This window comes from Sesamum indicum, linkage group LG10 (assembly GCF_000512975.1).
Source record: "Sesamum indicum cultivar Zhongzhi No. 13 linkage group LG10, S_indicum_v1.0, whole genome shotgun sequence".
NCBI lineage: Eukaryota > Viridiplantae > Streptophyta > Magnoliopsida > Lamiales > Pedaliaceae > Sesamum > Sesamum indicum.
In genome coordinates this window covers 14389426-14417092 of record NC_026154.1, presented here as the reverse complement: position 1 = coordinate 14417092, position 27667 = coordinate 14389426, and the positions used below count along the sequence as shown (strand labels likewise).

Sequence of the window (27667 nt, the reverse complement as noted above, 5' to 3'; positions counted from 1 at the left end):
ATCTCATCTCACTAGACGAAACCCTAAATCCCTTTGAAGATGAAGACGGCGACGTCGTCGATGACCCTGAATCAGACTCGCGTTTACGCTTCAAAGTCATGGGGTGCCCCAAAATCCGAAACTCCTCGATTTTCCCCTCATCCTCCTCGTCATCCTTATTTTCATCAGAATTGTTTTCGGCCTCATGATGACGATTATTCTCTATTTGCTGGTCCATCAACTGAAGAGGAATCGAGGGCATGTGAAGCAATCGGTTCTGAGTCCGCGACTCGATCTGAAAGGAAATCGAGTCGTCAGTGATTTTCGAGCTACGATTATTCTTCATCAGCGGCGGCGCTGCCGATGCGTGGGACAGAAACCCTAACGAAAGACCGTTGTTCGTCGGCGGCTGACTCAAATCCATAATCCCAAACAGCAAAAACAGAACTGACGATTACCACCTTCTAAGCGCTTCAAGAATACAACCGCAACAAGACCCCAAACGCCCGAAAAACCCCAAGAATCAACAGAGCCCGCAACAAATACAGCAACACGAGAAGCAGCAAAGGCAAGGGACGGCGGCGACAGTGAAGGTGGAAGAGCCTGCCGAAACTCCCATGAAAACAAACAATCAAAAAAGTCAAGAAATGGATATAGCGAGGAATTGAGATGCCTGTAATAATGATTGCTCAAAGGGATTGTAGAGAGGTGGAGATTATAAATGAGGAAGAACAAGGGGCAGAGAAGCGTGGGTATGACGAGAAGATGGGAAGATTCGAGGGGGGATGAACCTGGACGCCTATGCTAAAGGTGTAGATACATTCCGCTCACCGGCTGTTATTTTAGTATCACTGATGGTTACAGCATGGGACAGCCCTCCAGAGAGGGAATTCTCTGCGCTCGGCTTCACTGTGCACCTTAGAGTGCTGTGTACCTGATTTTAATGACGTCAATATAATATAATTACATTTTCTTCTTTTAAAATTTTGTGTAATTTCATACAAATTTTATATAATTTTAAAAATTATACACTAATAAATTAACTTATCTGTTAGATTGAAGCAAACATTAAAAATATTAAATGTAATTGTTCAAACTATAGAGAGTTCATATATAACTACACAGAACTAGAGTATAATTATCCATTTTTATTAATATAATTAAAATTTTACTGATAAAATATATATTTATTAAAATACTCTTAAATATATTTTTATGCAAAATGGGCATTTGTGAAATTGTATTTTATTCACGCACATTTAAAATTACAAATATATATATATATATATTATTAAAAATTGTGATCAATTTTTTAATCTTTTATATAAGTAAATAAAAATAAAAAGAGATATTGTACACGTGTATTTTATATGACGCCATGGTGATGATCTCAGCCATGACTGATTGTGTTGTATTGGGCCTACTAATGACTGTAGATTTGGGCCTCTTTGGTCCCAGGATATTGGGCTACTAAAAGGCCCAAAATCTTTTCTTTTAGTGATTTTTAATTTTTTTTTTAAATAAATAAAAGTACCTCCGTCTAACCATCACGTAACGTTTCGTAAGTTATAGCTTGTTGGAATGATATACGATTTGGTTGCCGTAACGCCACCAACACATTAGAAATTAACCCCAATTTTCTCCGGTTCAAGCATTATAAATTTACGACCGTTGGCTTATAATATATTTGCATAACAATACTAGCTTTGTATAGCGGTAGATGCTAGACGGCTGTACATATTGTATTTCCGATCCAATAAATACCAAGTGCAAAAATAATAGATGTTATGAAGAGGCATATATCGTTATAAAATTAAATTATTGCCAGAATTCGTCTTTTTTGACAACCGTGATATATTATGTTTTTTAGTTATGACAATGAGGCCGTAAATCTGGTATCCCATTGTACTTAAAGACATGGATAAATAACATCAGTTAAGGTTAGGCCTATTGACACAAACATCTTCAGCCCTTTGTAAAATTACGGAGTCACTCCCATGAGGAGGGTGTTAGTATAATGTACCTCAGGAGGTGTGCGTATAAAATTTTGTTGCTATCATAAATGATGTACTTGTAATTACAATTACACCCTCAAAAAATTTGCTTGTAAATTTACAAATACAGAAAATATTTATATAATTCGACGTAACATCAAGAAACATCAATATAATTTTAAAATATATTTACAACTTGACTGATAATTAGATTTGAATTACAAGACTGTCTTGTTTTTTTTTTTTTTTGAATAAATAAATGATGTAATATTCTTACATGATTCTGTTACTTTTAGGTATATTATTATGTAGCTTTCTTTGACCTTCTTAATTGTTCAAACTTTTGACAATAATTTATGACATTTGCTAAGTTAGGGTGTCCAAATACTTGATGGATGAACTTGGACGGTAAAAGGAACCAAGTTCATAGGGGGGGAATGGCACGATAACTATTAATTGTTAAGTGGATGAACTTGGACGATAAATGCGCCCAAATTCGCATGGAAAGTATTGAAATTTGAGTAAGTAGAATAGCAAGCATGGACAATGTGTTTTTTTTATCTAAATGCATCTATTCCTAGTATTTTGGGCCTACGTAGGGAAGAGTGTCAAGAAAGGTATTTAGGCCTTTTTTCTAAGGTTGGATACATTAAAGATTGAATCTGAAACATGCAACATGATTGGAATGATAAAGACCTCCTGTAAGCTGGTAGGGAAATTCTTATCAAGTTAGTGATTCAATCAATTCCAACCTACGCCATGAGTGTTTTTAAGCTTTCAAACTACCTTCAATGTTAACAATTTCTTTCTGGCACAACAAGGACAAAAAGAAAATTCACTGGATTGTTTGGTCGCGATTGTGTAGAAGAAAGATTAAAGGGGTTCTTGGTTTCAGTTCAGTAAGGGCCTTCAATTCGACGATGCTAAGCAACTTTGGCACCTTGAGATTAACCTGCATTGCTTACTTGCTAGAGTACTCAAAGCTCGTTAGTACCCAAATTCGTCTCCTCTGACGGCCACTCTCAGACATCGGCCATCCCTCAGTTGGCGATCTATTTTGAGTATCCAGCAATCTATGCTGGTTTATTTGGTGGGGAGGAATTTGATATTATGATATCTGTCATTAGATCCGAGAATAGTACGTGTATTAATCTACGCTGATGAAATGAGAATGTGCAGAATTTGTTATGCCAATAAACTTTCTTCTTTTTTTTCCCTTCTCCCTCAATATTTCTGGAGCTTTAATTCCCGACTTAAATAGGGAATTAATTCTCAAATCTTATCTCTTATCAATCCTACACTATCCATGTGGATTGTAGCTGAGTTTTAGTATTATAATTCAATATTGGTATAAAATATAGTTCAAAATGATAATTGAATAAATTAAAATCATTTTCTATTGTCCAAATAGATGACAAATCCATTGTTGTTAGAATGCATACATATGCTTTAAACCAAATACATAAATTCTAGGTAAAATATACTTTTGTCTTTTGAATTATTAATCATGTAATAAATAATTTAGGGATGACAAATTGAGAGCGTAGGATGGGGTCCACATGAAATCCGCCTCGAAATTGGATCAATTCTTTTAATCCATGTTTACATTTAAGGATCAAGATGTGCAGTTGGTCGGGTTGATATGGTCTGACTCAGGCCCAAACCCAATCAGGACCCGGATGGTCGTAAGCCGATCCCAAGTGCCAATATTTAGGACTTGCCCAGCCTAGTGGCCTAGATTGCTTGGTCTGACTTGCCCAGCCTACTGGCCTAGATTGCTTGGTCTGGGCTAACGGGTTGGGCCAACTTAGCCGTTTTTTTAATAATGCATAACATTTAATCTTTATTTTATTTTTCGAAGTTCAGTGTATTCATAAGCTTTTTAAAATTTTAAAACTCTAAAATTCTAATCTTTATCGTTTTAGTTCTAAATTTTTAGTACATTAATTTATTAATACTCTTAGATTACTCTTTTCTAAAATTTATTTAAGTCTTTTTTTTAACTTGTTATTATCTATGTTTATTATTGAAAGCCTGCTAGTCAAATAATTATTTAAGTTACATAGTTTTACTACTCTTTTTTCTAACTATGATTTTTTTAATTTTAATTTATTATTTATTTATTTCATAAAACAATCATAAATTTAAATAATTATTCAAAAAAATATCTCAATTTCATAAAAGATAAAAATAAAATAGGCCCCCAGAATAGACCATAACCAATAGTGCATCTGAACTTTTTCATTTATGCTGGTCCTGACCCAATTCGTTGTGCACCTTGATTTACGGACAAAATTTGCTTAGTGATAATTACATGACAATCTATTTTATTACATTTAGGTTCATAAAACGGGAATTAAGCTCTATTGAAGTTATAAGGTTGATACTTTTAAATATAAATTTCATGATCAAAGGGATAAATCAACATTACAATAGCATCCTTTCTTTTGAATCATATATATTTTTTATTTAAAAAATATTCAATATATTTTATCAACTTTTAATATTTAAAATATTAAATAATGTAATGATGTCTTTATTTTTTATTTTTTAAAAAAAATCCCAATTGCAAAACCCAAATCAAAATAAAAACTTATCCAGTATGATAGAACTTATTCCTTCTAACTTTTCTTTCATCTTAGTCCATAGAAGTTAATTATATTTAGATCCCCTCTAAAAGTGTTAAATTTTATTTTCTCCAAAATAAATTTTAAAATTATACTTCATCCTCCAAAAATTCTCGATTTACATTTGAGTCCTTTTCGTTAAGATTTGGATAAAAATTGCTGATGTAAGTAAAAGAATTTATATAAATTTTATATTTATAAAGGGAGAAATGAAATATATATATATATATGGAGTGATGCTAATATTATATTTTTTCTCTTTATAAGTACAAAATTATTACGTAAAAATATTAAATGATGGATAAAATTGAAAATTTATGCAAATTCTTTTTTTTTTTTTTGGCTAACTTAGCATTTCCTGTTTAATTCCTAACAAAAGGATGTCGGTTGTAAATAGGGATTTCTCGAAAGGATATAAATGTAATTTCAAAATTCTTTTAGAGGAAAGTATAATAACATATTTTCAAATAAGGTCTAAAAATAATTGGCCCTAATAATAATAATAATAATAATTCTTTAAAAGAAAAAAAAAAGAAAAAAAAGGTGGTAGGTGGATATAGAAGACCCACAATTTTTGGCACGAAATATGGACTGGTCTCGTGGACCACTAAATAAAGAAATAAATTAGAAGGGAAGAACAAAGATGTGTAGGGTAATATTCCCCACACGGTGTTCACGAGGGAATACCCCTTTTTCTTTTCCTATACTTCATCATTATATATTTTCATATATATTAATGTATGTCATAAGGGATATCTTGACTCTTATAAAAATAATTTAATAAAAAATATCTGTTTGACCTACAATTAATTAATTGGTAATAAATATGAATTTTCAATCACTTTTTTTATTCCTGCTAATATCAACAAATTACGTGAATTTTGACTAACGGACAAATTTATTTGTTGGAATATTAGGATACTAAATATAATTTTGACTAACCGTTATACGACTTGGCACCATATGGAGGAATAAGGCAATGTGACGTCCCAAGTCTCTTTTTACGAGGATGATGATGTATCACGCAACACACATCAGTTGCATGAAGAGAGCTTGTAGCTTATAAACTCGAAAGCCTTAAGGAAAACAATGATATCGTTACGTGTTTTTCCAGATAGAGAACTAGTGTGGTTTATAAGTTTCAACACCTCATCTCTCAACAAAATGCCTTTTCATGATATTTCCTCCAATGCGGACGCAAGATGCACAGTGGGTCAGGTGGGCCTAGAATCGGCACAAACCAAGTCGAAAAATCCATTCCAGGACCAATCCACTACTGTTTATGGCTAGTCTTGGGGCAGCTTGGGTCTCTAAGTGGGACCCAATTAGTTCATTTTTAAACACACGCTCAGCTCATGGATCGACCCGATTGAGGCCCAGACCAGGCCTGCATTAGTGTTGGATGTGCTTGTTTATTTATTTATTTATTTTTATGATATTAAGGTTTCTTATAACCAATTACTTAAATTTATAATTGTTTTTAGATTTAAATAAATAATAAATTAAATCACATAGAAATTGATATATAAAAAAATAATAGTTAAGAATGTATATAATGAACTTAAAAAAAAGAGGCGCAACAGGCCCGATCGTGACCACACTCAATGTCTGTCTTCTCGTTCTACCTGAGATGGGTAGATCCACCGTGCATCTTGAACGCAGACAATATGTTGTGCTATGAGACCTGATCATATTGCACACTGCATCGTAAAACTTATTTTAGACTGATGATTGTAATTGTTTCAGGGTTTTGGATTTATAGAAAATTTTCTACTTTAAATGTGGTTTGACGAATCAAAATTTATCACGTGGTATTATATTTCAATTATTATATAATTAATCATTTTTTAAATTATACCACAAACCGCATTTAAAATATAATTCAATTAACTCTGAAATTATTCAATTAAATTCAATAAAATATTTATTTTCCTATGTTACAAAATAAATAAATAAATTAGAGCAAACACGGTGTGAAATTGCTCCTAGTGGAAGTTGGGACATAAGAGCCCACTCAAACCTTTACACCAACAACAAATATTGCTGCTGAGCGTTTCTAGTACAAATATATTTAACAACCTCAATCACGATTTCAGTACAAATTTCGCTTGTCACCTCAATCACGATTTCAGTACAAATTTCGCTTGTCAAACTCAGACATAATTGACCGACCATTTTTCAGCCTAGTGATTATGATTAAGAGGGTGTTTGCCTATCGTTTTTATTTAATAATTTTTTATAAATAATTGAGTATTTTTTCTTTTTAAATGTTAAAAAAATTAAATAGCAAAAAGTTTAATATTTTATTAAATAAGAAGAAAAGTTTATTAAATTAATATAAATTACGTCAAATAATTAAATGAAATAGTGGAGAAAGAAAACACACGCTTTTGAAAGAAGAAATACGATGAAGAAGTGAGAGAAAAAAATAAAAATTGAAAATAAAATAAAAATATAGTTATCGACGGACCATAGACAATAAAACATTTAATTTCGATCTATATTATTATATAAATTCCATTTTTTTTAATATTTTCTAATAAAAATAATAAAACTTATCCCCACTCCGTTCAAAATATAGTCGAGTCAATTAGTAAATAACACTATTAAGCATTTATTTAATACAAAAGAGCTAAATTATATTAATATTATATAAAAATAACAGTGTGCAAAATATAATTTATGACTATACACCAAATATTATATTATCCAAAAATAAAAAAAAGTACCTAATAAAATAAATACTTTATATTTAATGTTGTGGTCCTCATTATTCCCACTTTGGCAACTCATCATTAATATAAATTATTAATATCTATAAAAATAAAAAAAATAAAATAATAAAATAATTGTCTATCTCCTTTTTTTATTATTATTATTATAAAAATGATAAGGATAGGTTCGACTCCGTCATCTCAATATGTTAGGATGCCATCAAGGCCATAAGTTACTTTTTTTTTTTTGGTAAATGTAAGTTTCATTAATAAAATAAGATCGTACAGTACAATATTGCTCCACTGGTGGTTTATGTCTCGACAGGCCAAGGGATATTTCATAATTTATATAATGCACATGAATTAACAGAACGAGATAAATTAACACATGATAATCCTCTGTCTAATATCTTCCACAATAATGGTGGCTATTATATTCGATGGTCGCTACGTATGCTCAAAGCGTCTCAAATTTCGTTCCCTTCAAATGCGGTAAATGCAAGCAGTCAGGAGTGCACGATAAGCCAAATTCGGTGGCCATAAATTACTTACAGAGGTACTTATTGATTATTAGGAATAAAAACTATTCAAGCCGAGCTGAACATGTTTTTGTCTAAGTTTATTTGAATCAAGATCGAGCTTTGAAGAATTGTGTTTGAATGTTGTTCTAATTGGGCTCAAACGAGTTTTAATTGGATGAAATATGAACCGAACTCGAGTAATTTGATGCTTCTCTATATATTTAATTATTTTTTACATTAATCAAATCAAGTTCAAGTTGAGTATGAAAGTTTATTGAACATGTTTTTTTAATTTTGGTTTGTTAAATTTAACAAATCGAATTCAAACGAGTTTTTATTGATCATTTTTAATCAAATATTGAATATTTTAATTTAATTTATAAATTTATAAATTATCTATTAATACAATTAATATATTTATAGAAGAAATTGAATTTATATTCGTCTGATTGAAAGTGATTCGTACTTACTAATTGACGAAGTGTCTCCAACCACACATCACCAAGCTTCCTCATGGAGTCAAGTGGTGGGGAGGGCCTATCACTTTATTTTCAAACGGTGGGACCATCCGTAGACAAAACTTTCTTTACATGGTTGAAATTCCACCTCCGGTCACTGTGGACACGTGGTCGAATTATAGGAGCCCGTCGTGGCAGCCGCTAACTTGCACCCGTCCCCCCCAACAGAGGCTATTCCTTCCTGCGGGGCGGAGCACTTTTTCTTATGGTGGGTATGTGGGCCAATGAAGAAAAAAGTCGTCTTACGTAACCGTCAAGCGCCGCGAGTAGGTATGGTTTGGTTACTCGCGAGGATGGTGGTGGATGACGTGGCTAGCCGTTTGGCTTGGAGGCGTCACGCCGAGCGGTCACTCTCTCTGATCTGTGGCGTCGCTTCTCAAAGGTGTAGAGTAGCTTTGCAAATTAAGGGAATTTACCATTGTGTCCTCCGTTTTTTAAACCTATTAGCTCGATAAGGACGTGCAATTTTGACATTTTAGGTAATTTATTTTTCTTTTAAGAACAAGCAGAGGGTAGGAAAAAAAAATAATTTTGAATAAAATAAAAATACATCAATTTTTTTTTATACAAAAAAAAAGTTTAACATGCAGAATTTGTCTGTGAGGACAAATTAAAATATTAAATAAATATTTTCGTGACGATTTGACGTGATTATTTGATATTGTTCTACTCAATTTATATAAAATATAAAGTAAATTACATTGATAGTCCCTATTAGAAACATATAGTTTAAAAAATTTAATATTTTAACACCTAAAACATGCATATCTAAATTTATAAAAAAATAAAAAATAAATATTTCAATAATATATATTTCTCATATTTATAAGTTATGATAGTACTATTTTTTAAAAGATATATAGTCATTAATTTTCAAAAATATTAAGACGAGTTTATAGGTGTCAGGTTCTGCATCCAGGGCGGGACAGATCGTGGGCTCAATAATTTCTCTGCGAGTGGGGTCCCCGATTTTAGCAAACCCATCCCAAACTCGACTCGTTGCCATCATCTGTAAGTATAATATAGCTAAGAGAATATTTGTATAAATTTTCTTCATCGAACAATGTTGACAACTATAATTTCAAATAATATACTTGTAATTTATATTAATATATACATATATAAGAAAGATTTTCCAGCCTCACAAGCGACAATTAACGACACCGTCGCAACATTTTTTAAATATGACAATTATATTCCTATGACAAACATGACATGACAATTACTTTTCCTTAAAATATGATTTGTTGGTTTATAGACTTTATTTTTATTTATAATATATTTTAAAACGTGAAAAATTATTATTATATGCACATAGAAACAATATGTCACGACTATCGTGGCAGCCGCTAACTTGCACCCGTCCCCCCCAACAGAGGCTATTCCTTCCTGCGGGGCGGAGCACTTTTTCTTATGGTGGGTATGTGGGCCAATGAAGAAAAAAGTCGTCTTACGTAACCGTCAAGCGCCGCGAGTAGGTATGGTTTGGTTACTCGCGAGGATGGTGGTGGATGACGTGGCTAGCCGTTTGGCTTGGAGGCGTCACGCCGAGCGGTCACTCTCTCTGATCTGTGGCGTCGCTTCTCAAAGGTGTAGAGTAGCTTTGCAAATTAAGGGAATTTACCATTGTGTCCTCCGTTTTTTAAACCTATTAGCTCGATAAGGACGTGCAATTTTGACATTTTAGGTAATTTATTTTTCTTTTAAGAACAAGCAGAGGGTAGGAAAAAAAAATAATTTTGAATAAAATAAAAATACATCAATTTTTTTTTATACAAAAAAAAAGTTTAACATGCAGAATTTGTCTGTGAGGACAAATTAAAATATTAAATAAATATTTTCGTGACGATTTGACGTGATTATTTGATATTGTTCTACTCAATTTATATAAAATATAAAGTAAATTACATTGATAGTCCCTATTAGAAACATATAGTTTAAAAAATTTAATATTTTAACACCTAAAACATGCATATCTAAATTTATAAAAAAATAAAAAATAAATATTTCAATAATATATATTTCTCATATTTATAAGTTATGATAGTACTATTTTTTAAAAGATATATAGTCATTAATTTTCAAAAATATTAAGACGAGTTTATAGGTGTCAGGTTCTGCATCCAGGGCGGGACAGATCGTGGGCTCAATAATTTCTCTGCGAGTGGGGTCCCCGATTTTAGCAAACCCATCCCAAACTCGACTCGTTGCCATCATCTGTAAGTATAATATAGCTAAGAGAATATTTGTATAAATTTTCTTCATCGAACAATGTTGACAACTATAATTTCAAATAATATACTTGTAATTTATATTAATATATACATATATAAGAAAGATTTTCCAGCCTCACAAGCGACAATTAACGACACCGTCGCAACATTTTTTAAATATGACAATTATATTCCTATGACAAACATGACATGACAATTACTTTTCCTTAAAATATGATTTGTTGGTTTATAGACTTTATTTTTATTTATAATATATTTTAAAACGTGAAAAATTATTATTATATGCACATAGAAACAATATGTCACGACTATTAATTTTACAAAAAAAAAAAATTAATATTTATAGTTGTCCATTACTTTACCAAAAATATATAACACTCTAGCTTCATGCAACTAAGTCATAATTAGACTCCAAAATTGAAATACAATTCATGTGTTATTATAGTTGTTACGTATGGAATATGACATGTGCAATGCACTGCATAATTAATTAATTGTTTTCATTATTATTATTATTATTATTATTATTATTATTATTATTATTATTATTATTATTATTATTACTATTATTATTATTATGTATGCATTCTATTAATTAATACTACAAGTCTCTTTTTTCCCATTTAAATAAAAGTATTGGCTTGTCTATGATGAAAGGTCATGTTCACATTCCACAATTAAAACTCTATCAACCTGCAATAATTAGGAATTCTCCTTTCCCATCTCTTAAAGTCTCTTTAATTAATGCCATATTAACACATTTTCAAGAAGAAAAAAAAAAAAACTTAAATTGAGTTTGATCGAACAAATTAATACAAGCGCTTGGTATGTAATTTGCGGCACTGAAAAAAGGTGAATATTAGCGACAATTATTATATTTTTGTTATTCTTTTAGTTCTATAATAATGAATTTTATAGTTTTAATAGTGAAGATTATTTTTTTTTTTACTATTTATGGTGTGAAAAATTGTTACTGTGAGTAATTAGTGACATGTGTATGGTGCTATTAGGGGTGGGCATTCAGTTAGGGATTGCGGGTGGATGTAAGTGTTTATCAGCTTATTGTTGAAAATAAGTTGAAAATATAACATATTTTTTGTAATCTTATTTTCATAATAAACATAGAAGCCATTGTAAATTGCGTTGAGTACGTCAGAGATAAATATAATTTTCACTACAGTTAATTACTATAATAAAAAGAATAAAACTATGACAAATACAAGTCGACCACAGCTTCACAACAGCCATTAACTGTTGTTTCTGCAAGCATAGCAGAATATTAGCTATGGCCAAAATCATGGCAACTGTTTTGGCTATAACTAAAAAATTATGGCGAATATTGATTAATTATGATAAAAATTTAAATTTTTATTTTTATTTTATTTAATTGTGATTAATAGTGTTGATTTATCATAATTTTTAAACTATTGTTATTTATAGTGTGACAAAAATTTTAATTTTTTTTTAATGGTACCACTATATGAATGACTAGTATGCCCTCATATATAATAGTTATGATAAAGGGCACTTAGAGAGGAAAAAGGGGACAACAATATCATTATTTGGCACATGAAACTTGCTTTTTTTGGTCATAATTGTAACTACAAATATATTGATCTCCATCATGACCACTAAATGGTTAAAGATTTGAGAAATCACTCTCACCAGTAATGATGTTGAATTAATTGACCACTGAAAAAACATTTATTTATAAGATCTAAATCAATTTATTGCAAAAAGTTCATTTGGATAAAACTAAAGCACTAGTATAATTTTTTCATTAAGAAAAAATAACAATTAAGATTGATTTTTTTTTTTATACATGCGGAGATAAATTGGGATAACGGATGTGATGCGAGCAAAAAGTTAGTCATTAGAAAAGGTCTGATTCGATATCTTCGAGTATTGATTTTACAAGTTTTAAAATAGAGACCTACAGTAAACACATTAGTACTTTGATACCCAAGTCAATAAATCAAAAGCAGTTGAAAACGATGAAATGATCGTGAAATAAGAGTAAGTTGATAAAAATATAGAGTTTTCATGTACGCTAATAGCCTAAAGTTACCCTTCAAAGTGAGAGTGGTTTTTTTAAGCAAGCTCTCAACTCTTAGGACTTGAGAGGAGGCCATACCTTCTTGGACTTTATTTAGATTCCCCTAAGTTTCGGGGGAACACCTACCCCTCACGAAAGTAGCTATCCTCCATGGATAGATCTATCCCCCACGAGCTGGCCGTCTTTGGATAAGGTTGCCAAGTCTTCAATGGAGCTGTTGGGTGCCTCCAACTACGATACTTTAAGACTTGGATTACCCAACTGGCAGCTCAATTGAGTTGTCGTAGAGTGCTTATAGACACGTGGATCTTTCTACCAACGTGGACGTGAGTGCCTACCACTAAGGTAGGGCGTGATTGGGTTTAGCCCTGGAAAGAATTCTTTGGGCGTCAAAACCTTGGGATCGAGAGGAGATTGTTAAAAATACGTTGCCTGGTCCTCCCGATAAACCTTTGTGTCTAGCCAAACTCTTCTATCTAGTCACCTCCTTTTGGACCTAGGCTTTTCATTGCTTAGGTTCGTCTAGGCCTTCTCATAGGTCGCTTGGACCCCTTGTTGGGCTTTTGTATTCTTAAGGGTATTTTTCAGTCTCCCCACTCTAATAGGCGGGGGCTAGAACCACCTTATTAGAGTAGGTACCCCCAGCGAGATTCCCTTATTAGGTGATAGAGTAACTGCCTTTTAAGGGATACGAATTTTTGGTAATTGAAGACAGATACGATCTGTGAAGCCATAATGGTGTGTGGGCAAATTTGTTGAACACATCATTGAGATGTTATTGGACAAATCCTTACAAAATGTAAGATACAGTGTCAAAATTATAAACATGCCACTCATAATAACACCACACACATTGTTAAAAACACAATTCTATCCAAAATAATATTTCGATAAATATGTAATACACTATACAAAACTGATTATGCAAGCGCAAAATCGTCCTTGATGGTTCGATTTACAATTTCAAAACTGATTATGCAAGCGCAAAAATTGTAGCTAAAATTTGAAACTACTTCATACTTGAAGTCAATCAAGAAATTAAAATATTATTTAAAACGAACATGATGAACAATTATGATTTGGATAAAAACAAAGATAAATTATATTGACTCCCCCTTGTAATTAGATCTAATGACACACACACACATGTCCTTTGTGATATTACAGCTACACCCCCTCAAGAATTGTTAGTATAGTATACTTAATAAGTGTTTGCGTAAAATTTTCACACTGAATATAAAAAATATTATTGTAATTCAATAATAATTTCAAAAAATATATTTATAAATTAAAAATAATAATTATATAATTAGATTTAATATCAGGAACTGGCGATCATATTTACTCTAAAAACAACGTTGCTCGAAACGCAAGTTTAGACTACTAAATCACGTGGTCAAAGCAGAAGTTAAGGAGTTAGGTCATGGGCAAAATGGTAAAATACGAAAAGCGGTAGAGTCGCACAATGTCAAAATAGAAACGTGCAACTTTCATTAAAGGCGAGCGGAGAGTGTACCGTTGGGGTTACCTACAAGCTGACGTGGCTACCTGTCTTCTTTCAATTAAGCAACCGCAGAGAAAACACGCGTTTCTGCACGCAACCTCAACACGCTTCTTCCCAACGCCTTTCTAACAAAGCACGATTTCGTTCCATCAATACGAAAAAGTAGAAACCCCATAAAAAGCTCACCCCCACACTCAAAACCAAGAAAACAAACCCATTTCCATTTCCATTTCCATTTCAATTTCAATCGTCGTTCCCTTTCCTGAACCTTCTCTCTCTCTCTTTCTCTCTCAAACCTTCCTTTCTCTCTCTGTCTGTAGATATATATATATGTATATTTTGTATACTTTCGTGTGTATATAATCTCTTCGCACACGCGCGCGCGCCGGGCTCGTATGTGTTTTGTGAATGATAATTGATTGTTTGTGTTGAGAGTTTCGGTTGGTGAATTCGTACTGTCAGTGAGTTTTGGTTGTGAATAGTGGTTTTGATCGTCGGGGGTTGAGGTGTGTTCATTACTGTTGGTTTCTTGATTCTTCGTTGTTGATTTTGGTTGTTGCCTGATGGAGTCGGCTGAGAGGGGGAGGCCTGTGGGGGGAATTGCCATGGAGTTTCCGGCGAGCGACGGGGTTTTGTCCTGCTCGCCGCCGACTATCCCGACGTGGCTCCGGAGGAGGCTTTCGGAGACGAAGACGCCACCGCCTTCTACAATTGAAGAAATCGAAGCCAAGCTTCGTGAGGCTGATCTTCGACGTCAAGTACAATTTTCTATTCTTATTTCGTCTCAGTATTTCTGGCTCAGATTTTTTTTTCTCGATTTTGGTGGAAATTTCTGTCTTTTGTTTCTCATGGCTATAGAGTTCTAAATTATTTAACTTACGTAGTGGATTAGTGTTTAAGTTTAGTTTATTTTCCTTTAAAAAAGTTTTTAGTTTATCTAATTATGGAAACCACTGGATGGATCATTCTTTTTATTTTTTTTTTTTTGAAGTTTTGGTAGAATTGGCAATATTTGGTGTTTTGAAGTATCTTATAATTGGTACTTTATAAGCTCCTTGAAATTTTCAAGGAAAACTTTGGCTTCTTTGATGAACTTAGTTTTGAATTCTTCTTATTATTTTCTCATTCTGTTGCTCTAGCCTTACTTGTAAAGGTTTGGTTTTTTTCCCATCGTGTTAGGTGAAAGTTGGGTGAGTAGTATGTTTAAACTGCCTCCGCTAACCGAATGAAAAAATCACGCACCTCAGACACAAACAACATGTCAGACCTTTTGACTTTAGCTGTTCTTTGTGATTACTACATCTTCTCCTCCTCCTGCTGCCCCTCTCCCATAAGCAAATGTTTGGTTGAACATGTCATTCTTCTTGCTGTTAATATTTATATCCTTGTAGTAGTACATGCCATGGTTCTGATGAGAATTACGAGTCTTTATCACAATACTGTTTTAATCCTGTTGATCCTGCTAAATACCAATCCTGATTTCTCTCGTCTCTTGAAGTGAGTAACTCAAAGCCGCATCTTATCAACTTATTGTTACTTTTCTTTTTTGTCTGCTGGTGTTTTGTGCATCATTATTATTCTTTGGTTACAGATTTTGACTATATTGATAGGCTTTGACATGATAATTTTTTTCATCGTTCAAACTGCAGAAATTCTATGAGAATTTATCAAGCAAGGCTAGGCCGAAGCCCAGAAGCCCTTCACGATCTTCATCTCATGAAGATGATCTTGGACAGCGCTTGGAGGCTAAGCTCCTAGCTGCTGAAGAGAAGAGGTAAACTTGTGGTCCCTGGGTCTTACTTCAAAGCCACATCAGTCCAAGTAGCACAGTAGTGCATTCATATCTCTCTTTCATACTTGCTCACATTTTGCATTTGTTAACTTAAGATTATCAAAACTTCCACCTTGTTGCAATCGTAGTGATTATTAGAAGACATACCATGAATAATTAAATTTCCTTGCTGCATCAGCTTGTTTAGTGGTTTGGTGAATTTGTTTTTTACATGTTTGTCATGTTTATGCTTGCCCTTTGCTTACTGTAATCTGGGTCCAGATCTTCTTGCATGCCAATCCTGAAACAGCAGTGAATGATAATGTGTGTGTGCATATACTAATTTTGCTATTTCAACATAGGTTGCTGCATCAGCTTGTTTAGTGGTTTGGTGAATTTGTTTTTCATGTTTGTCATGTTTATGCTTGCCCTTTTGCTTACTGTAATGTGGGTCCAGATCTCTTGCATGCCAATCCTTAAACAGCAGTGAATGATAATGTGTGTGTGCATATACTAATTTTGCTATTTGAAAACATAGGTTGAGTATGCTGGCTAATGCTCAGATGCGGCTGGCTAAGCTTGATGAGTTGCGGCAGGCTGCTAAGACACAGGTGGAAATGCGCTTCAAAAAGGAACGTGCTGAGTTAGGTACGAAGGTTGAAATGCGAGTTCGGCAAGCAGAGGCCAACAGACTGCTTATTCTTCGGGCTTATCGGCAAAGGAGGGCCACTCTGAAGGAGAGGACCTCTCAGTCATTAATGCGACGATCCGCTCGAGAGAGTAAGTACAAAGAGCGGGTGCGTGCTGCAATGTGCCAGAAGCGTGCAGCTGCTGAGAGAAAGCGACTGGGATTACTAGAAGCAGAGAAGAGGAAGGCACGTGCTAGGGTCTTACAGGTGCAAAAAGTAGCCAGCTCTATCTCTCACCAGAGAGAGATTGAGCGAAGTGAAATGAAAAACAAGCTAGAAGACAGACTGCAACGGGTACTGTTAATCAACATTTTAGAATACATGATTTCTTGTTTGTTTTGGCCATGCTGTTAGAACTTTTGAGTTTTTGATGTGAATAGGCGAGGAGAAAGAGAGCAGAGTATTTGAAGCAGAGAGGAAGACCATATAACGCTGTCCTTAATAGCTTGCACACCATGCATGAGCAGGCTGATATACTTGCCAGAAAAATAGCAAGGTATTTTTAGCATTCTTATTTCATTTGACCTTTTTAAGTTTCCATTTGACGTACTGCCCCCTTAGCTATTTGTACATGGGTCTCTTGGAGTTTAGACAAGCTCCCTGTGCCTTAATAAACGTTTTTCTAGAAATAAGGAATTCTTGCAAATTGTCCTGCAAACTGAGCTTAGGATATTTCTCATCTTGAAAATATTGCAGGTGCTGGAAGAAGTTCACAATGCTGAAGAAAACGACTGTGACTCTAGTCAAAGCGTATAATGACTTGAATATTAATGAGAAATCAGTGAAGTCACTGCCATTTGAGCAGTTTGCACTTCTTATTCAGTCAACTGATACACTTCATACTACTAAGGCTTTGCTCGATCGGCTTGAAATTCGCTACAGATTATCTCAATGTATTCCTAATCCTTCCGCTTGGAATGACATTGACCATCTCCTCAAGCGAGTAGCCTCTCCGAAAAGGAAGGAAGTACCTAGGAAAGCCGTCTTCAACAGAGAAGAGAAAAAGACATTACCCAGCAGACATGTCGGTAGAAATCTTCCTCTATCAAGGTACCAAGTGAGAGTTGTTCTCTGTGCTTACATGATACTGGGTCATCCAGATGCTGTAATTAGTGGCCAAGGAGAGCGCGAGGCGGCTTTGGTAAAATCTGCTGTGAAATTTGTGAAGGAGTTCGATTTGCTGATTAAGATAATACTAAATGGGCCCTTGGAAGTTTCGGATGAGGAATCTGGCCATGTAATGATGCGTCGGACCTTCAGGGCTCAGCTTGCAGCATTTGATTCTGCCTGGTGCTCCTTCTTGAATAGCTTTGTGGTGTGGAAGGCTAAGGATGCTAGGTCATTAGAGGAGGATTTGGTTAGAGCTGCTTGTCGTCTGGAGCTTTCTATGATTCAGACCTGCAAGATGACTCCTGATGGGGACAGTGGTCCTCTCTCACATGATATGAAAGCTATCCAGAAACAGGTTTGTCCCCTAGCTTTATCCTATCTAAGAACCGATAGCCTTTTCTTGCTGAACATTCAAGTAATTCTTTTTCTAACTTTCTTGCTGAACATTCAAGTAATTCTTTTTCTAACTTTTCTTGCTGAACATTACCATTTGGTGTTAGTTACCGTAATAGTATAGAATATAAGAAATTTGACTTTAAACTTTAAGGACCATCTGCATTTTTGTTATAAAAAATGTTCCTTTTGGAAATAGGAAAGTGGTACGTCTAAGACTTGGAGAGGAATATCCACGATGATTCATTCTTGATGTGCCTACCGTGTACTGCAGGTATCTGAGGATCAGAAACTCTTAAGAGAGAAAGTACTACACCTTGGTGGAGGTGCTGGTATTGAGCGTATGGAAACTGCACTTTCTGACACACGGAAGAAATTTTTTAATGCAAAGGAGAACGGGAGCCCAATAACTCCGTTGTCTACACTTATCCTATCCCCAAGTCCAGCTTCCTCTTCTTCTTTTGGTAGCTCAGTTAAAGCGAGTAATGCATCTGTGAGCTCTCAAAAGCAAAGCTCAGTGGTGCGATCTTTATTCAGGGAACATGCTGACCCTAAGGAAGTTAGTTCCCCTGTGTCAAGCTCTAGCATTTCCCGATTCTCTGGTGAGAGTTTGGACATGGAGAATGTGAGGATTGTCAATGAATATGTTCACGGGGAGCGCCTTGCTTTTGCTGATAGCTTCAGTTCAGCTGGTGGATATCAAAGCAACATCATGGTTCGTGGTTTTAGCCTGCTTATGCCATCTTTATTATATATTGATCTTTCACAAGCTGTTTATACTAATTTTTGTGAAATCTTATGTCATGACCAGGCAAAGGTAAAAGAGACGATGGAAAAAGCATTTTGGGATGGCATCATTGAATCTGTGAGACAGGATGAACCTAACTACAGTCATGTTGTGGGATTGATGAGCGAGGTGAGGGATGGAATTTGTGCATTGGCCCCAGCGAGCTGGAGACAAGAAATTATTGAAGCTATTGACCTGGAAATTCTCACTCAGGTGAATTATGTTATAATTTGTTTCTCTGCTCTTCTGGTTACTTCTGCCATTCAGAAATATTGATCAACTTATTTTGGTTGTCTTAACTCTAGGTGCTGAACTCGGGAAAATTAGACATCAATTTTCTTGGGAGGATTCTCGAATATGCATTGACCACTCTGCGGAAGCTGTCCGCTCCAGCTTATGAGGATGAATTGAAGAAAAAGCACCAGCAGTTTATGAAAGATCTTGCGGAGACGTGTTGGGCCAGTGGCAGCTCAGAGAATTCACAAGTAATCGCTTTAATTAAGGGCCTGCGTTTTGTCCTAGAACAAATACAGGTATTGATTCTGCTTTAATTATGATTTCAGCTGCATATCTTTTTTTATCCTAGAACAAAGAGGATCTTTGTCTGGCTTAAGACAAGTACTTGAAGCAGTTATACATCCTTAATTACATTCTCATTTTATGATGGGAGAATGCTTTGTCTTGTCCCAGGAACTGAAGCAAGAAGTAAGCAAAGCGCGCATCAGAATTTTGGAACCGTTCTTGAACGGACCTGAGGCCTTATATTTTCTTGGAAAAGCTTTCACTAATCGATATGGCCATCCGTCTAACGCGCTGACTGCTTTACCCTCCACTGCAAAATGGCTTTCATCTGTACGCGGAGGTAAAGATGAGGAATGGAACGAACACAAATGTTTACTCTCTGAGTTGACAAGGAGACAAGAGAATTCGTCAAGTTTTCTGCCGACCACTACTCTTCGAACCGGAGGAAGTTCATTAGTTAAAATGAACGGAAATCAAGTTGATGTATCTTCAACGTCGAGTGCTACAACCTTTATTGGTTGGTATTTTGTGTCAGAATATGCATCTCTTAATTTGTTTTGCTACTAATCATTGTAAAATAGTGAATGTCAACACTTATTGTTCTTACTCCAGAGACCATTGATCCCCATTTGGAATGCAAAGGAGAGGAGATTGATCTGTTGGTGAGGTTAGGCTTGTTGAAGTTGGTAAACAAGATAGCTGGTTTGACAGAAGGTGAGCTGCCGGAAACTATGAGCCTCAATCTCTTCAGGCTAAGAGGTGTGCAGTCCCAAGTCCAGAAGATTGTTGTGATAGCAACAAGGTAGGTTTTGGATGCATAATGTGGAAAATATTGATTCTTTCATTCTATAATCCAATTGGCTTATTTTTCCCTTCCACCTACTTACGGATTCTTTAAAATCGCACGACTGCAGTGTTTTAGTCTTGCGGCAGACTCTTCTGAGTCAGCGAATAGTAACCAGCCAAGCGCAAATGGACACCATACTTTCCAGCAGTGTTAAACAGCTTTCTGAATGTCTCGACTCGGCTGCAGATGCTGGCATCAAAGATATTGTCGAGATGCTCACCCCTGAAGACGACAAATCAGTTGACACTAAGCTTCATCCAATGAAAGAACTAATGGCCAGGATGTTGAGTAAAAGCCTGCAAGAAGATGATGCTGTTTTCACCCGTGTCTCTCGTGCCGTATATCTGGCCTTGAGAGGAATTGTGCTTGGAGGAACTGGAAAACAAGGGAGAGAATTAGCAGAAACGGCGTTACAGAAAGTTGGGGCGTCCCTGCTTGTCGATGAGGTTGTCAAAGCTGCAACGGTGCTGGTGGTCACAGCCAAGGTGTCTGTGATCGTTCACGGCCCTTGGTATGCAAACTTGACGAAAGATTGAGTTTTACTTGGTTGTGTTGTACATATTTGTTAGCATCCTGATTGTTTAGCTGCTGTGTACAAATTAATCTTTGGCATGTGATGGTGTAAAAAAGATCCGAGGGTATTGATGTTGTGTAGAAAAAATGATATTGGATTGGAAGATGGAATATGTATATATAGATGAATGAATAAGGAAGAGGATGTTGTGTTTCTGTCTGGTGGTAAATTTGTTGGTGGTGTCTTAGGAGCAATTTATCACTTGAATAAAGTGTTGTATGTTAATTGTTGGATCAAAATTCTTAAACCCAGTCAGGGACATGCTGATGCCTGTTGCTTTTCTGCCAAGGAAATGAATTTGCATTCCCCCCACCTTCTCTTCTTTCATACGTCCGATGTTAAGTGTTGTAAAAATTAAAAAATTATAGCTGAATTAGAAGTGGGTGGTGATTGAAAAGAATTCGCTTAATATTTATAATTGTCTTTTGTTAAATAATTATTTTTTATAACCTTTTTTATTTCAAGTAGTATATTTTATTTTATTTTATAAATATTGTCATTATTATCAAAATATTAAATACATTAAAATAATTAAATGTTAATCCAATAATGCCCCACTACGTAACATAATTAATTTGTTCATTCATAGACGATAAATAAATTTGTATTATTGCCAAAAAGATATATTTTTCTATTAATCTATCACAGCAATGTAATTTACATTTTTTCATATTAGTATAAGATAACATAGAAAATAAAATTTTAAATATGTGAAATTATAAATTATTAAAATTAATTATTTGAAAACACATTATATCTAGATGAAAATTTTGAAAATAAATTTAAAAAAAAAAAAGTGAACTTGAATTAAGATCATTAGAATGAAGATAAAATAGAACAATAGAAAGTTAAATTTATCTATAAAAAGACCTAAACAACGAAAAGCAGCATCTCCCAAAATGCTTGTAACTTTTAGCTTCAAAATACTTTTTGGAACAATTTCAAAAACAAGAATTAACATCCCAAACATCTAATTATCTCTTTAAAATTAAAAATTGAAAAACGCTTTTCCAAAGTTCTCACAAACACTCCCTCAGGCAAACTCGAGAGTACTTTTATAAAATAACAAATTTTTTTCACTACATGCAATAAAATAAGAACTAGGTCTAAACACAAGATTACATGCAAGTGTTTCCTTTTCTTTTCTTTTTGATGGGATGGGGGTGAGGGAGATGGGAGCAAACACAAGATCACAATTAAATATAAATTCACATAAATACAATACAGTATTCTTTGGTAAGACCCAAATAACAACTATGTCTAAACTGCAAACACCACATATGTTCCACGCAAACAAACCCTAAAAATTTCTTCACAATGTTCCCCTTTTTCTTTTGGTTATTCACAACAACGCAGTTTTGCAAGTTCCCTCAGCAAAGTAAACTGCACAAGCCTCCTGAGCAACAACAACAACGACGCTAAACATGTACAGACTTATTGAAGCCCACATTCCGAGTAAACTCGAACTCTTTACAACCACAAAAGTATGATGAGGTTTGCCAAACTAAAATCACGTCTTGTACATCATTAAGAGAGGCCTCAAGTGAGACGTACCTCCCCACTTGCATGAGCGGCCTTCACTTGCTTCTCGTACTCGTCTTCATCTTCTTCCTCCACCTCCTCTTCTTCTACATCTTCCTCTTTATCCTCCTCCTCTTCGCCTCCCCACCCAAAACCACCAACTGAGCGGGACACAGGAGCAGGTGTTTTGGCCTCCTCCACAATTTTCATGATCTCCTCGACAGTTTGAAGGGAATAGGTGGGATTTTCTCTACGGTAGTATGTAGCCTGAGCTGCATCTGTTAATTCCCTTGGTAAATTCTTCAGAAACCATGGGTGTGTCTTGATATCTTTGATAGTAATTCTCTGCACAACACATAATAATCATTTGGTAATATGTAATGTAGGTAATTTTAGGCCTAAATAGTTGTAGTATTCAGTTACTCCTGGATCCCATCAAGAGAGAATCTGATATGGGAATTACAATGATGACACCACCCAATCTATGGTGGCACGGTCATAAGTACAAGTGACCCAGACACAAAATCTATGTTAAGAAGATGTCGAGCTTATGTTAACATCGTACCTCTTTCCAATTCACACAAATAGCAGCAATCTTAAAATTATTTGGAACAAACACAATAAAGAGTCATCTAAGATTCCAACAAGATTTATATTTGCTTTACTGTAATATTATATGAAAACAGTTTGTGGATAGAAAAATTTTAAGATTAAAGATAATCTTGAAGCTCAATTTTCGAAATGGTTATTAACTAACAAGTTACAAAATCAGAGTAGTTCATCATAAGCAAGGAGTCAACCGATAAACTAAGCACTCACATCCATTGATGTAGGCCCAATAGTCAGAAAGGATTCTAATTCAAATGTATTAATACATTAGCATGCAAATCAATCATTTACTATTTTGGATATCGATCAAGGATTGTGCCCAATTTCATATAGCAAAAATCCTGACTAAAAGTGACAAAAATGACCAAATCTCAGTATTAAAGCAATCTGAAGTTATCATGATCTGGAAGTACAAGTAGAAGTAGATTATGATCAGTTGGCCCCCACCAAAACATAAAAGAAGTCGGTCTGAGAGAAACTTCAGTTATGAAATGAGAACACTTACCCTAGCTGGATTGGCGACAAAAATGCGAGAAAGGAGGTGCCTACAATCTTGAGATATGTGGACATAGTCAGGGATCTTGTACTGGACAGCCATTATCCTCTGGGAAAGAGGATCAATATATTAGGGATAAATGACAATATACGTCCTCAACATAAATATGAAAGAATAAAAAGCCCTTGGAACATCAAAAGGACCCAGTGAAAAGGTTTACTTGGATGGTTCTCCTGAAGTTCCTTGGATCTTCTTGATCTTCAAAGGGATATGCTCCAACCAGCATAACATAAAGTGTCACGCCACACGACCATACATCAGCCAACTGGACCAAAACCAACCAAAGTTAAACAAAAATGCAAAATCAAGCAATTTCATTCTTCATGCAGGGGCATGCATGGAGGCACACAGACCATAGAGGGAGGGATGAAATACAACCTAGTAACTCATAGAGGGTGGTATAAAACTGAGCTAGTTGGCCTGAGCTCATAGTAAGCAAGAGGGCTGGGAAGAAGGGAGCGGGCCCATTTCATAGAAAAGGGTAAAGGACTTATTGTGTCAATTCCCAAGCATAATATACTCATTATCATAATAAAACGTAGCCAGAGAAAAACTGAAGATGCGTTGCAGATAATAAGTGAGCTAACATAATACAAACAAGTTATCAAACCAGAAGAAAGCAGGAAAAATAGACAAAAATAAATAACAGCCGGCAATTAATGGGAATATTACCACAAGAGAACAGGCTAACATGCTTACCTTCCCGTCATATTCTCTTCTAGATAGAACCTCTGGAGCTATATAAGCAGGTGTGCCAACAGTTGATTTGGGCCTTGAATGAAGCAGAGATGACTAAACAACAGATAGAACAACACAGTAATGGAGCCTGCTGGTGCAAAATTCACCTGTAGCCAGTAAGTTAAACGTAGAGAGATAACTTATTATTACCTTTGAGTAACCAAAATCACATATTTTCAGGCGTGGAGCAGGGCTTCCATCCAGAAGGGTGTTCTCCAGCTTCAAATCACGATGGCATATTTGCTGAGATCAAACATGTGTAAGGATCAATGGATTCAGAAAATAACATAAATTTTCACTCATCCATATATGAGCCAACTTGTATGCTAAGTCCTCACCATGGAGTGGCAGTAATTGACTCCAGAAATAAGCTGCTGGAAAAAGTACCTGGCCTGAAATATGAGGAAATATAGACCATGACGTTCAAGATGTAGAAACTAATACCCCTTTCTTGAGGGAACCATATCCATTTATTACAAAACTAAAGTCAGGGAAAGACAAAAGCTGTAATACCTCATCTTCACTAAATCTTCCAGCATTGCAGATCCTCTCAAACAGTTCTCCACCTGCAGCATATTCCATAACGATGGCCAGATGAGTGGGCGTCAAAACCACCTGCATCCCAAAACCCAAACTAGAAGTCAGCATAATAAACTTAATCTAAGAGAAAACTCCAAGAAAATCAGGTTCATCACCTCTTTGAATCTAATTATGTTAGGATGCCGAAGTGATCTATGATTTATGATCTCTCGCGCCACATTCTCATCAATCTACAGCCAAAACCAGAAATAAGCATCTAATCTCCAGGAAATTCATTTGTACAGCAAACAACACGAATTTAATAAATGAGGTATACACCCAATAGAAGAAAAGGCTAAAAGCGCACTTAGATCAGTCTAAAAACTCAAACCCATGAATTTAACAAACCAAAAACACAAACACAAATAGTTGAAATGAGTAACAGCAACCTACAAAAGTACAGGTGATCTGCTACTATAAGTATGAATAGTGCAAACCTTATGTCCTCTTTCAATGTATTTCATCGCCACAAGCTCTTTAGTCTCCTTGTTTCTCATGAGCCTTGCCACACCAAAATTTCCAGAGCCTATATCCTTGACAAGTTCGTATTTATCCATTTTTGCCTTTTCTTCCCACTATCTGCTACACTAATCTGCTGAAAATCAAAGCAAAAACCCACCAAACTTATGCAAAATTGGGCTCTATTTCACTGATTTAAGCTTCAATTTCCTAAACCCAAACCCAAACCGAAAGGAAATCAGTTGATTACAAGGTAGAAAGCCACAATTCCAGCAGAAACTTAGTAAAGATGCTCGGAATTCAAAAGAGGAATACAAGACTTCCTGATTAACTACTAATCGAAACTCCAATTTAGGGTTTCTCTAACATTACAGGAATTGGAAAAAAGTGCTTCCTCTGCGAAAATTGAAATGAGTTTCAGTGAGAAACCGGCGAAAAGAGCACAGATTTGCTGCTGGAATTTGAAGAAAAGCAAGGAATATCTGGTGACTACTGAGTTGTGTACTGTACCAAAGAGATTCCCAAGAAGAATTTCAGAGCAGTCTCTCTCTCTCTCTATATATATATATATATATAGGAGAGAGAAAAGCTGTTGAATTATTTGATTTTGATTAAGACTGATTGATGGGCCTTGAATTTGGGGCGGCGAGGCCCAGCCCAAATTTGGAAATCATGGGCAGCCCAATCTCAAGCCCAAATTTTCCGGGAAAATAACTTTATTTCTATAATATTATAAAACAAAATCTTTTAGCCTACTAATTTTTTAATACCCAAATTTATCTTTCATTTCATTTATTCTTTTTAAATTTTTTTGATGAATTTAATAATTTTAATTTTTTTAATAATTTTAATAATTTTATAATTATATTTTTTTTTCTTAACTACTCACTAATCCATATTTCTCATTCACCTCACTTCTTCATATTTATTATAATTTATAGTAATAATTTATTCTTTTCATAATTTTTTTTCCATCCCACATAAATATTTTTTTTGTATGCTCGCAAAAATCGTGTGCTATGATAACTAGTTATATATATAGGGATAGTTACACTTAGACACCTTTAAAAATATGAAATTACGCTTTCTCCTAAAAAATATGTAATAATGTTAACATCATTCTCTCTCTCTCTCTCTGTCTATATATATATATATATATATATATATTACTTCATCCCTTTATAAGTACATATATATACACGAAAATATAATCATTAAATATCACATTACAGTGCATGTGGTAGTTTGGGTAAATTATATTTTTGGTCCCATAAGTGGACTTATTTCTAATTTTAGTCTCACACTCAAATTAATTCGCACATTTAGTTCCATATGTAATTTTTTTTTTCAATTTGAGGACCCAAGGGGGGATTCCATCCAAAACTTAACGGTAGCTGCTTAATCCGTTAGTTGCTGTTAAATGTGGAGGGAAACATGGAGATTTGAAGGGAAAGTCAACAACTTAGTGGGAAAAACCATTACACCCTCTTCCTTCTATTTGAGTCCTATTTCTTCATTTTTCTCTTGCATTTAGTAGGAAAAATGTCACAAAATATGGCTATTAATAGAGAAGTTTTGTCATTGTGGAAGGCATGCAATTTTGAAAACCTCATGGACCGTCAACAACCCAGATAGGAGATTTTTTGGGTGTACAAAAAAAATAAGCAGGTGTGGTTTTTTTCGTTGGGAAGACCCGCCGATGTGTGCAAGGACAAAGGTTGTCATACCCGAATTGCTTCAAAAATTGAATAGAATGGAGGACAAAATGGCACAGATGTAATGAAGACCAACTGTTTTAGTTTAATTTTTTGGTTGTATCTTGGCTTATGGTGTTGTTTAAGTATTGTTTTGGTTGATTCTTCCTCAATTTTTTTTGGAGTATATACTCCAATTTTTCATGTATTCGGCATGAATTTTAGGTTGCTAATTTTAGGATATGTAATATATATTTTGTACTCTATCATCCTGTTGTTTTGTAATCGACAGTTTGTAATTTTCCCTCCAAATCTCCATGTTTTCCCTCCACATTTAACAGCAATTGACGGATTAAGCAGTTGCCGTTAAGTTTTGGACAGAACCCCCCCCCTTGGTCCTTAAATTGAAAAAAAAAAACCACATATGGGACAAATGTGCGAATTGCCCTGAGTGTGTGACTAAAATTAGAAACAAATCCACTTATGGGACAAAAAATATAATTTTACCCTGGTAGTTTTTCAACAAAATTTAGTTGAAAATAATTATAAATGACAAAGTACAAAGTTTTGTAAAATTGAGATGGTAAGTTGACAAAAAAAAAATTAATATCAAAGTGTAAAATGGGGCACAGTTCGAATGATAAAATGTAATTTACCGTAATGATAATAAT

The 27667-nt window shown here is 34.6% G+C and overlaps 3 protein-coding genes across 3 annotated transcripts in view; 1 reads left to right on the top strand and 2 right to left on the bottom strand.

Moving 5' to 3' along the window:
* Positions 1–770, bottom strand: part of LOC105172556 (serine hydroxymethyltransferase 6-like) — a 4556-nt gene extending 3786 nt beyond the window's left edge. Inside the window, exon 1 of the mRNA XM_011094041.2 lies at positions 8–770. Coding sequence (XP_011092343.1) covers positions 8–403 — 396 coding nt within the window. The 5' untranslated portion in view covers positions 404–770. The remainder of the gene's footprint in view (positions 1–7) is intronic.
* On the top strand, positions 14338–21091 carry LOC105172555. The gene is made up of 11 exons (XM_011094040.2): positions 14338–14905; positions 15797–15921; positions 16457–16901; positions 16988–17103; positions 17304–18072; positions 18385–18825; positions 18922–19110; positions 19203–19430; positions 19588–19936; positions 20032–20221; positions 20334–21091. The coding sequence occupies exons 1-11, from the start codon at positions 14711–14713 to the stop codon at positions 20800–20802; spliced, it is 3516 nt and encodes a 1171-aa protein (XP_011092342.1). The 5' UTR covers positions 14338–14710; the 3' UTR covers positions 20803–21091.
* LOC105172554 (serine/threonine-protein kinase SRK2A-like) lies at positions 22018–25843 on the bottom strand. Its single transcript, XM_011094039.2, has 9 exons — positions 25281–25843; positions 24960–25034; positions 24778–24879; positions 24603–24656; positions 24415–24507; positions 24226–24318; positions 23687–23791; positions 23476–23574; positions 22018–22706 (listed from the first exon to the last, which is right to left on the bottom strand). The coding sequence occupies exons 1-9, from the start codon at positions 25398–25400 to the stop codon at positions 22380–22382; spliced, it is 1068 nt and encodes a 355-aa protein (XP_011092341.1). The 5' UTR covers positions 25401–25843; the 3' UTR covers positions 22018–22379.

Coding starts and splice junctions, on each gene's coding strand:
- LOC105172555 (XM_011094040.2), top strand. CDS start 14,711: ATGGAGTCGGCTGAGAGGGGGAGGCCTGTGGGGGGAATTGCCATGGAG. Junction 15,922..16,456: donor CTAGCTGCTGAAGAGAAGAG/GTAAACTTGTGG, acceptor TTGAAAACATAG/GTTGAGTATGCTGGCTAATG. Junction 18,073..18,384: donor TGAAAGCTATCCAGAAACAG/GTTTGTCCCCTA, acceptor CGTGTACTGCAG/GTATCTGAGGATCAGAAACT.
- LOC105172554 (XM_011094039.2), bottom strand. CDS start 25,400: ATGGATAAATACGAACTTGTCAAGGATATAGGCTCTGGAAATTTTGGT. Junction 24,657..24,777: donor GAAGATTTAGTGAAGATGAG/GTATTACAGCTT, acceptor CTCATATTTCAG/GCCAGGTACTTTTTCCAGCA. Junction 22,707..23,475: donor TTGTCGCCAATCCAGCTAGG/GTAAGTGTTCTC, acceptor TGTGTTGTGCAG/AGAATTACTATCAAAGATAT.